The sequence below is a fragment of the Bufo gargarizans genome, chromosome 1, assembly GCF_014858855.1.
Source record: "Bufo gargarizans isolate SCDJY-AF-19 chromosome 1, ASM1485885v1, whole genome shotgun sequence".
NCBI lineage: Eukaryota > Metazoa > Chordata > Amphibia > Anura > Bufonidae > Bufo > Bufo gargarizans.
In genome coordinates this window covers 331,204,029-331,216,373 of record NC_058080.1, presented here as the reverse complement: position 1 = coordinate 331,216,373, position 12,345 = coordinate 331,204,029, and the positions used below count along the sequence as shown (strand labels likewise).

Here is a 12,345-nt window from a genome sequence, read left to right as displayed (position 1 = left end):
CACATAAGGCTACTTTCACACTAGCGTTCGGGGCTCCGCTTGTGAGTTCCGTTTAAAGGCTCTCACAAGCGGCCCCGAACGCATCCGTCCAGCCCTAATGCATTCTGAGTGGATGCGGATCCGCTCAGAATGCATCAGTCTGGCGGCGTTTGGCCTCCGCTCCACTCAGCAGGCCGACACTGCAAGCAGCGTTCGGGTGTCCGCCTGGCCGTGCGGAGGCAAACGGATCCGTCCAGACTTACAATGTAAGTCAATGGAGACGGATCCGTTTGAATTTGACACTATATGGCTCAATTTTCAAACGGATCCGTCCTCTATTGACTTTCAATGTAAAGTCTGGACGGATCTGTCTGCAGTTACTTTCACACTTAGAATTTTTTCTACAATATAATGCAGACGGATCCGTTCTGAACGGATCCCATCATCTGCATTATACGAGCGGATCCGTCTGGGCAGACCGCAGACGGATCCGCTCTGAACGCAAGTGTGAAAGTAGCCTAAGGGACACTCATATTGTGAGAAACAAGATTATCTGGTCTGATCCGCTCAAATGGATGAGCTAAGTTCAATTAAGGCTTGAAAGGCCTTAATATTGATCTCAGATGTCGCGATCAGAAATTAATGTGGCATCTGAAGGGTTTAATGATGGGGACGGCACAATCATCATTTCCTATCATTGTACCCGCTATTTACAAAGATATGCACTTCGTGACAAGGCAATTCTTCACAAAGCGATAAAAAAAATATATTCGATGAAGCAGCGAAATCGAATTTTAGAGAACTAAAAACTCTAATCATAATCAAGAAGACTGGAGTGTAACGGGGCGCCGAAGGCGCACTCGGTCTCCCATCAGCGGCAGACCTGCTGCGTAGCTTCGGGAACGAGGATCTGTGTTTGGCCTCGTCCCCAGGGCGGCTTTGCTAGCTGGGATGCTCCCTGCTCCTAGGTCTGCCTTGAGTGCCGAGCTGATCACTCGGTGCTCGACTTGTCTGTCTGTCGGTCATGTGACGCTGGTCACGTCACATGACCCTCACTTCCCACTATAAATACAGGCGGCCTGCTGGCTACAGGTTGCACTTTATTGTTATTTAGCTACCTCTGGAATTCAACCTTGATCTGCCTCTTGACACCTCTTCTGCCTGCTCCCTGAACCTTAACGCTACCTCTCAGATTTTGACCTCGGCTTGTTTACGGATTTGTCTTTGCCTCTTCCCTTGTTCTGACGTGACCTCCTGGACTGACCTCGGCTAGTTGACCCACCTCGCCTTCCGTTTTTGTTATACCTCTTGTCTGCTTATTGTAACTTCTTAGTGGCTGTCCTCTTCCCTGCTGTCTCTTTCTCTCTACTTGCACTTAGTAGCTTAGGGACTGTCGCCCAGTTGTGCTCTGTCACCTAGGGTGCGTGGTGCAAGTAAGCAGGGACAGGGTGGCAGCTCAGGGGGTGCACCTCCGCTCTATCTTGATTCCCGTGACTCTACCCGTGACATGGAGAGAGTAAAGGGTTTGAATACTTATATCAATGCAATCTTTTAGTTTTTCTTTTTCAATAAATTAGAAAATAATTCTAACTTTTATTTACCGTTCAAACTCCTCATCACCCACAAAGATCTCAATATAGTTGCACCTCTGTACATGTCCTCCCTCAATTATGTTTACCACCCTACTCATGCTCTCTTTTTCGTAAAGGACCTCCATTAACATCCTCCATAATTTGAACCTCTCACTCCTGTCTTTAAGACTTTTCTCAAGCTGCACCTACTCTCTGGAATACTCTGCCCTGGACAATCAGGTTAGTTCCCAACTTCCTTACCTTCAAACGTGCCTTAAAAACACATATTTTCAGGCAGGCTTATCATGTTCCCTAAATTGACACCTCACTATTTAACCCCCTCCAACTCTTATTCTTCAGAACTGTACGCCATCTTGTGACAGTAATCGCCACACCCAAAGCACTAGCTCACGTGCAGCTCAGCCTGCACCATTCATTTTGGTACAAAGTTGGCTGGACCACTTCATATAACAATCCACTATACCTTTTGAGTCACCCTCACTTCCTCATAGATTGTAAGCCTTTACTCCTAGTGTATCAGTTGTATATTAGTCTTTAATTGTGTGCTGTCTTTTGTTCTGTACATGAATTATGAAGCTCTGTGGAATATGGCGACACAACACTGCAACATAACAATGTGAAAAAAGTGAAAGGGTTTGAAGACTTTCCGATCACACTGTGAAAATATAATTGTTTGAAACTGTTTTGTTTCATATTGTTTCTATACAATATAATATACAATACATAACAGAACAAAATCACAGAGCTTTGACACTGGCAAACACTTTTTGATGCATTATTTTACTTATACTTTTTATGTTACATTTACACTTTACCATGATTTGATGGTTAAAAACAAACAAAGTACTGGGTTACAATAGCATATTACCTGCTCAGCCTTTAATGTCAGCTCAATGAAGATCTGCTGCAGTTTTTCATTCACAAAGTTTATACAGAATTGTTCAAAGCCATTTTTCTGCATAGAGAAGAGATAATGTGGGTTGTTGTTGACTCATGCACATGGTCATATAATGGCTCTGTACAACCTTTGAAAAGTGCAGACTTGTATTATGCACCTATAGATTTCTTTGGGGATGTATTATATCTGTTTGCCTCTGAATATTTACAAAGTTTTTTTTTATATTTTATGTTTGATTATGTATGAAAGATGTAGGAACTTTTTGCACCTTTATACAGTCACCTACACACTTTTTTTTAAATTAAAATATATAAAAATAATAGGCAAGATTTATAATAGACCAGTGGTTTACGACAGTCTATGATAACCAGGCATGCTGCCAGATGCTATGTCTAATTTATGACTTGGAGTATGCCTCATCAGAAAACTGGTGTAAAAGATGAAAATTTTTGTGGGGAAGCTACCCCCCCCTCCCCCGCACCCCAACGAGTGGTGACGTTAGTGTAGAAAATGCACCTATGCAATATTTGTGCAGGTGGCATTCAAAACAGTGCAGAAATTCAGTTTGTAACTTTCATACTACAAAAGTTGTGTACTTAAATGATAAATCAGTTTCAATTAATCTAATACACTGAATGCATAGTTACTTGGTTGGAAAAGAAACGGGTTATCTAGCAAATAAAATTACTTGAAAACAATTGGTACAAAATTAAATTTATTGGCTGAGAGGACAGTGTGTTGTGGGAACAGAGACCAATAGAGGACCCAGGAAATGTCAGGGTGTCTATGAGTTACATACTTACATACTGTAATTAGTATGGTTAAAAAAATACTTATGTTCATCAAGCTCATCCATGGGATGGAAGAGGGTGTGAATGAAGTGAAAGGAGTAAGCTTTAGAAAATATTTAATTTCATTGATCTAAAGTCTATACCATGTCAGACTGGCCCAACAGAGAACCAGAGGATCCTCTGGTGGACCCAGGCCCAGATACCATAGTTTTGATACCAAATACGATTTTGGATTACTATTTTAAAATGTTTTTCAATAATCAGGTAGGAATACAGAAGTTATTCGCTGAAGTCTCGCGCAACTTTGGCCTAGACAAGTTTTTCCTCCCCGGAGCCAATACATTTTATGCTGTACGGTAACAGCATTTCCAAAAGTTTTTGAACAAATCGACTTCCGATCCCAACTTAATTTTGCAAATCTGAGGTGTTGCTTCATGCGACGATAACTTTGGAATGCTTTTACCTATCCAAGCAATTCTGATATTTATTTTCGTAGAGTGATTTTTGGGTGCAATGTCGCAGAAAAGAGATGCTAGGGTAATCCAACAGTGGAAACAAAAAAGTGATCCTATTTTGGAAAACACACCCCTCACGGCATTGTGGAGGAGGTGGAGTAAGCATTTTGACCCCACAGGTGTTTATGAAAGTAATGTGTAGCGGATGGTGAAAAATTAAAACAAGTGTTTTGGTAATATGGCAATTTGTTGTGCCTAATTTGTGCCATTGTGAAATGTTCTCTCTTTAATTAATATGCTTTGTTTCCTGATTGTAGAAATACCCTAAATTAAATGCGGCCCCTAACTGTAGTCTGGATATAAGACAGGGCTCCAAAGTGAAGGTGCACCTTACACATTGGAGGTCTGATATAATGATTTATGCAGCATTGGCTGATAATTGGCGAGGTTCGGATATGAAATAAAAATAAGCCTCAAATGAAGTAAGGCTAGGTCTACACGACGACATTTGTCGTGCAACATTTTGTTGCACCAATGTTGCGCGCCATTTTTTATAATGGCAGTCTATGGTGTCGCACTGCAACATGAGACATGCTGCGACTGCGACGCAACAGTCACAGAAAATCCATTCAAGATGGATTTTTCTGCGACTGTCGCGTCGCAGTCGCAACATGTCGCATGTTGCAGTGCGACACCATAGACTGCCATTATAAAAATTGTTGCGCGACATTAGTGCAACAAAAAGTTGCGCGACAACTGTTGAGCCCTATCTGTCACGCGACTTTTTGTCGCACGACAAATGTCGTCGTGTAGACCTAGCCTAACCCTGTTTTGGAAACTACACCTCTCAAATAATTTTTCAAGGAATGTACTGAGGACTTACTGTAGACTCAATAGGCATTCCATAAAATTTAGAGACACTTGGCCATGAAAATTAATATTTTTTTTTCCAATAAAATGTTGCTTTAGCCAAACATTTTTCATTCAACAGAAGAAAAAGCACCACATCATTTGTTAACCATTTTCTCCTCAATACAGCAATTCCCCATATGTGGTTGTAAAAAGCTGTATGAGCAATCTGCAGGGTTCAGAAGGGAAGGAGCACCATATTGCTTTGGGAGGGCAGATTTTGGAGAAATGTTTTTTAGGCACTAGTTAGAATTTGAAGAGACCTCTGATGTGAAATAAAAAAGAGCTGTCCAAGGAGTGACCCCCCATCTTGGAAATTATACCTGTCAAGGAATTCAGTTCAAAGGCTTTAGTGAGCATCTAGACTTTACAAAAATGATTTTATAGTGAATGGCAAAAATATATGTAAGCTATGTGGACTATATAACAGTGTAATAAAGTGGTAAAACTACATGGTACATGAAGGATAAAATTTATGATACAATGATAAGAGATTACATCTTTTCCTAAAAATTCTGCATTCTATTAGACTAGAGGGTGTTATTACCTAACAATTTTCAGTGGAATTGGAGCAACTTTGGTACGTGTTGAATCGATTCGAGTCTGAACCGAATTTTCTGAAAAGTTTGGTGAACCTGAAACTAACTAAATCTCAAAAGGTTCCCTTATCTCTAGTATGTGCCTTTTTTAATGCTAGTTTTTGAATACAGTTGGACTTATTTTAACTTGCCTGCATATGATGGAGATCTTTGTTGATTTCTGTATATACTAGCCTTAAGTCTGGTTCAGATCTTCCTCCATGCACCACATTTGTTCACATATGCAATTTTTTTTTTTACATTTTTGCTATAATCACAGTAATGACTAGTAATTTAATGTATTAGCTGCTATCAGTTATTGTTCAAATTTATATCATGTGCTACAGTCTCTCAAGCTAGGCAGTACAACATTCCCAGCTATTATTTATTGTTGTGCATTTTCATAATGTAGGAAGGAACAAGGGGCTATCATTGATGGTCGGTACGTGTCACTGAGGTTCCTAGCCTTAGTGAGGTAAGAGACGTTTTTCCTGAAGTGTCATTATTGCTTTGCAGTCTGGAACCTTAGCTGTTTAGTATGGCTGTAAAGCTGATCCGGGACGGCTCTTACTGGGAGTAGCAAAAGTGCTGGGTGGGTGGTTACTCCCCACATTCCAGCTGGGTCTTTGGAGGCTTATATAAAGAAGCCACCATTAATCACGTGGTGTGGATTATCCTCCATATCACAGTGAAGCTGGGGAGTCTCTGTGGTTTGGGATCTTAAGATGTGTGTCGTGCAAAAGGGCTGAAAGCCGCATGCTGGAAAACAGGCCCCTAAAGCCTGCTGGCGACCGCTGATGAAAAACTACTAACATGTTTGTGTTCTGTGGACTTTCCATGGTGTGAACAAATGCCAAGACTGCAAACTTATTTTGTTTTGCCTTCTGTGTGAATAAATACTGAACTTTTTAAGTTAAAGAATTTGTAATTGCCTCTATACTGCATCCGCTAACCTGACTACCATAGTGAATCCCCACAATTGGTGTCAGATGCGGGCAAACGCAGTGAGGCAGGCCTGAAGGCCGAAAAGTTTTTTGTTTTTCCCAGGCACGAGTATATATCCTATATTAAGCTGGCAAGGTTACGAACCGTGTCCCCTGACAAAATGGAGGTGGTCGTGAAAGCCCTTGTGGAGGCTAACTTGCAGCAGCGGGAGGCTAACAAGCAGCAGCAGCAGGAAACTAACCAGCTGCTATTACAACATGTGATGGCGTTGCAAGCAGCACGAGCATCCAAGAACGTCCATAATACCTGGAAATCTGTCCGTGTGGCGTTCCTTAAGATGACCCCCTTGGATGACGTAGAGACATATCTGGTGGTGTTTGAAAAGGTGAAAAGAAGTTGGCCGGCACACGCTGAGGTGCACGCCGCACGGGATAGGATAATTACCACGTGTAATAGAAAGAAGATCCCAGCAGACGTGTCTTCAATGCTTGTGAAGTTTTATTGCATGTAACAATATGTCCATGAAAAGGACGCGTTTCGGCTCAATTGCCTTTCTCAACAGATAGATATACATAGTCAGCAGCTCATATATATACACATATCAATGATTAAAGAAAGGAACCTCCCAGTGACGTAAACGCCCAAAATAGGGGCGGTATATACATAGTCACATGATAACATAGTCAAGATAGTCAATCAAAGAATCAAAAAAGTGCAACAGGTATCAAAATACATGTCAGTAATAATGAAATACTTATAAATATTGTTATTAGATACCAATACAGCTGAGGGACTCCTTCATTTATATGGTCGATGTCTAGAAAAAATATAATGCAAAAAGTTACAACAATAAAAATAAAAATAAAAAGGTGAACAGAAAATATCATTACTAGAAATCAGATATGCATAATTTCATAGTCGCGATTAAGATCTCTTGGATGAAGGGTATCAAGGGTATGAATCCAGTAGGCCTCCCGGCGTAAAAGTAGTTTTTTGATATCGCCACCCCGCCTGGGTCTAGAAATCTGTTCTATGACCTGGAACTTTAATTGAGCAATTGTGTGGTTAAACTTATCAAAATGGGAGGGAACTGGTAAAAGTAAATTTTTTGTCCTGATGGTGGATTTGTGTTTTCCAATGCGGTCTTTGACACTCTGCATAGTTTCCCCAATGTATAACAACCCACAAGGACATTTTATTAGGTATATAACATTGGCTGATTCGCATGTGAAAAAGCCATCAACTGCGTATGTACGTCCAGTATGTGGGTGGTAAACATTGGGCCCTTTGATGACATTAGAGCACTGGAAACAATGGAGACACGGAAAGGTGCCCTTCCGCTGTGTAGCCAGTACCCCCTGTTTAAGAGTACCACGGGTGCTCCCAATATCCGCTCGCACTAGCTTATCTCTATAACTTTTTTTTTATTTTTATTACAGATAAGGGGCGGATTTTGGAATTCCCTGACTTGGGAGTATGCTTTACCTACACCAATGCTTCTTCACAATATTATCTAATTTAGAATTAAATGGATGGTATTTGTGAATCAATGCCACTCGTGGGCTTTTGTCATGTTCATTTCCAGAGCTACGAGGGATTTCTAACTCATTTAAGGTGTTTGTCAGGATAGATGATGGGTACCCTCTTTCTTCAAACCTGGTGGTCATCTCTTCTATTCTAAGTCCCAGTACTGAGGGATTAGAAACAATGCGTCTAACCCTCTGGTATTGGGACTTTGGAATAGCTTTTTTAAGAGCAGGTGGATGGGCGCTGGTGAAGTGGAGGATACTATTTCTGTCTGTCTCCTTCCGAAATAAATCACTTGAAAGATTACCATGTAAATCCTTGATGACCCTTGTGTCCATAAAGCTAACCGTCCGACTATCACTTGTGACTGTAAATTTTAAACCGGTGCGTGCATGGTTCAGGTGTGAAATGAATGCCGTTAGGGTCTCCTGTGACCCCGCCCATATGCAAAAAAAGTCGTCAATAAATCTTTTCCACAATAAAATGTGGTTATAATACCATTGACTGCTGTAAACAAAATTATCCTCAAATTGCGACATATAGCATTTGCATAGGGCGGGGCCACATTAGACCCCATCGCGGTCCCCCGCTTTTGCAAATAGTAAGAATCCTCAAACATGAAATAGTTCTCGTATAAGACGAGGTGAAGCAGCTCTACAAAAAATTCCCGCTCTATGAGGGAATAATCACTCCTTTCTAGGAATGACTTGACAGCCTGCACACCTCCATTGTGTTCTATGGAGGTATACAGGCTGACCACATCAATCGTTACTAGTAGACTGTCCAGTGGAACTGGACCCAATTGCGCAATAGTGTTCAAGAAGTCCTGTGTATCAGGCAGGTATGAAGGAATATCTCTTATCAGAGGTGTAAGGACCTTCTCAAGCACTATTGCCAAGGGAGACAAGATAGATCCCACCGAGGCCACGATAGGGCGACCTGGAGGATCATTTAAGGTTTTATGTACTTTAGGGAGCACGTAAAAAACAGGTGTTATCGGTGCTTGGTTGACCAGGAAGGTATGCAAATTACTGTCAAGGACACCCAATGTAGCAAAGTGATCCACAACTTTCAATATTTTACGTTTTATGCAGAAAACTGGATCCGTGTTCAACAATTCATATGTAGCACGATCTGAAAGTTGACGGTTCACCTCCGCCACATATTTTGTCCTATCCATGAGGACAATAGCGCCCCCTTTGTCTGCTGGCTTCAAAATGATTCTCTTGTCTTCCATTAATGTTTTAATAGCCATCTTTTCTTCTAGTGTTACGTTGGATGTAAACCGCATTTCACCGGGACGCAAACACCGCAGCCGCCGCATCGAAGCCGGGACCGAGTCAAGCTGTTCAAACCCGCTCGCAGGTAAGGAACAGTCGCTCCTGATTAACCTGTCTTCACAAATATTGAGTCCCGTTCAGATGTCGGCCCTCCAGAAAGGGCTTTCATTCAGTCCCTCCACTTATTTTGATACTTTTCAATTTGATATTGATTTGAACCAGTTTTTTCGCAAATTGCGATTAAAAGCCCACTTCATGGATAAAGGTGACAGAATTGCTGGTCCGGGTGATGGCGAAAGACCTAGCCTATGCTTGAGTGATTTAGGCTTGAAGAACCCGAGTAAATTTATGCCCCCCAAATTTTACCATCCCGTTGAGACCTATATTGAACTGGTCTGCAGGGACATTAAGACACACATAGATGGTATCAAGAGGGGTGAAATGCGGTTTACATCCAACATAACACTAGAAGAAAAGATGGCTATTAAAACATTAATGGAAGACAAGAGAATCATTTTGAAGCCAGCAGACAAAGGGGGCGCTATTGTCCTGATGGATAGGACAAAATATGTGGCGGAGGTGAACCGTCAAGTTTCAGATCGTGCTACATATGAATTGTTGAACACGGATCCAGTTTTCTGCATAAAACGTAAAATATTGAAAGTTGTGGATCACTTTGCTACATTGGGTGTCCTTGACAGTAATTTGCATACCTTCCTGGTCAACCAAACACCGATAACACCTGTTTTTTACGTGCTCCCTAAAGTACATAAAACCTTAAATGATCCTCCAGGTCGCCCTATCGTGGCCTCGGTGGGATCTATCTTGTCTCCCTTGGCAATAGTGCTTGAGAAGGTCCTTACACCTCTGATAAGAGATATTCCTTCATACCTGCCTGATACACAGGACTTCTTGAACACTATTGCGCAATTGGGTCCAGTTCCACTGGACAGTCTACTAGTAACGATTGATGTGGTCAGCCTGTATACCTCCATAGAACACAATAGAGGTGTGCAGGCTGTCAAGTCATTCCTAGAAAGGAGTGATTATTCCCTCATAGAGCAGGAATTTTTTGTAGAGCTGCTTCACCTCGTCTTATACGAGAACTATTTCATGTTTGAGGATTCTTACTATTTGCAAAAGCGGGGGACCGCGATGGGGTCTAATGTGGCCCCGCCCTATGCAAATGCATATATGTCGCAATTTGAGGATAATTTTGTTTACAGTAGTCAATGGTATTATAACCACATTTTATTGTGGAAAAGATTTATTGACGACTTTTTTTGCATATGGGCGGGGTCACAGGAGACCCTAACGGCATTCATTTCACACCTGAACCATGCACGCACCGGTTTACAATTTACAGTCACAAGTGATAGTCGGACGGTTAGCTTCTTGGACACAAGGGTCATCAAGGATTTACATGGTAATCTTTCAACTGATTTATTTCGGAAGGAGACAGACAGAAATAGTATCCTCCACTTCACCAGCGCCCATCCACCTGCTCTTAAAAAAGCTATTCCAAAGTCCCATTACCAGAGGGTTAGACGCATTGTTTCTAATCCCTCAGTACTGGGACTTAGAATAGAAGAGATGACCACCAGGTTTGAAGAAAGAGGGTACCCATCATCTATCCTGACAAACACCTTAAATGAGTTAGAAATCCCTCGTAGCTCTGGAAATGAACATGACAAAAGCCCACGAGTGGCATTGATTCACAAATACCATCCATTTAATTCTAAATTAGATAATATTGTGAAGAAGCATTGGTGTCTGTTAGGTAAAGCATACCCCCAAGTCAGGGAATTCCAAAAACCGCCCCTTATCTGTAATAAAAAAAAAACAAGTTATAGAGATAAGCTAGTGCGAGCGGATATTGGGAGCACCCGTGGTACTCTTAAACAGGGGGTACTGGCTACACAGCGGAAGGGCCCCTTTCTGTGTCTCCATTGTTTCCAGTGCTCTAATGTCATCAAAGGGCCCAATGTTTACCACCCACATACTGGACGTACATACGCAGTTGATGGCTTTTTCACATGCGAATCAGCCAATGTTATATACCTAATAAAATGTCCTTGTGGGTTGTTATACATTGGGGAAACTATGCAGAGTGTCAAAGACCGCATTGGAAAACACAAATCCACCATCAGGACAAAAAATTTACTTTTACCAGTTCCCTCCCATTTTGATAAGTTTAACCACACAATTGCTCAATTAAAGTTCCAGGTCATAGAACAGATTTCTAGACCGAGGCGGGGTGGCGATATCAAAAAACTACTTTTACGCCGGGAGGCCTACTGGATTCATACCCTTGATACCCTTCATCCAAGAGGTCTTAATCGCGACTATGAAATTATGCATATCTGATTTCTAGTAATGATATTTTCTGTTCACCTTTTTATTTTTATTTTTATTGTTGTAACTTTTTGCATTATATTTTTTCTAGACATCGACCATATGAATGAAGGAGTCCCTCAGCTGTATTGGTATCTAATAACAATATTTATAAGTATTTCATTATTACTGACATGTATTTTGATACCTGTTGCGCTTTTTTGATTCTTTGATTGACTATCTTGACTATGTTACTGTCACAGCTGGCGGTGGGGGAAACCCCCAGCCGTGCGGTGCCAGGAGATGGTAGGGTTACCACTTGGCCAGGACCACAGAATTAGGGAGCAGGTCACCTCCTATTGCGTCCCTAACGCTGACCCTGTCTCCTGTCAGTATGAGCCGACCTTGATGGTAGGAGGGCTCAAACGCTGGAACCTATAGTCCCTACAAGCCCTCAAGTCAGCCCTGAACTAGAGAACAGGGTAGACAGCCTGTTCCTCCTGGAGACGGAGAAACAGGAGTCTAATGTGGCCAAGCTACAAAGGGAAACAGAAACAGCTATGGCAGTGACAGGCAAAAGTAATCCACACAACACTCACCTGCCACAGACAACACAACCAGGAACCCATGTGCAGGTGCTGTTAGTTCAAGACACCAAAGAACACAGCACACACCAGACATCACACAGGAACCCTGGACCATAAGCTGCAATAACACAAAACCCCACACACACCTAGATAACACTGTGTAACAAAGGTTTATGACCAGAAGGGAGGCCCCCACTGGTAGATGGTAATATACAGGAGGCTGCTCCAGCTATGCCTGGCTGAGAGCAACCTACTGAGCCAAGCCAGAGACAGAGGCTTTATAGGCCTGAGTGGCCACACCCACCGGTCAGAACACACCCAGTGACATCACACACACTGAGAAGAGAATTAACCCTTCCAGCACCACAGGAAAGGGAAAACACCAACTTAAAGGGGAAGTACACACAATACATAACACACACCAACACACTCACCTGTTACCGCCAGCAACGGCATGCGTGGCAACCATG

The 12,345-nt window shown here is 42.0% G+C and overlaps 1 protein-coding gene across 3 annotated transcripts in view; it reads right to left on the bottom strand.

Moving 5' to 3' along the window:
- The window catches only part of LOC122946477 (unconventional myosin-If-like), a 1,093,167-nt gene that overhangs the window by 438,207 nt on the left and 642,615 nt on the right, over positions 1-12,345 (bottom strand). For 2 of the 3 annotated variants that reach the window (XM_044306152.1, XM_044306161.1), the window contains one exon: positions 2,440-2,526. The exons of the other annotated variant lie outside the window; for it this stretch is intronic. In XM_044306152.1, coding sequence (XP_044162087.1) covers positions 2,440-2,526 — 87 coding nt within the window. The remainder of the gene's footprint in view (positions 1-2,439; positions 2,527-12,345) is intronic. 3 annotated transcript variants of the gene reach the window in all.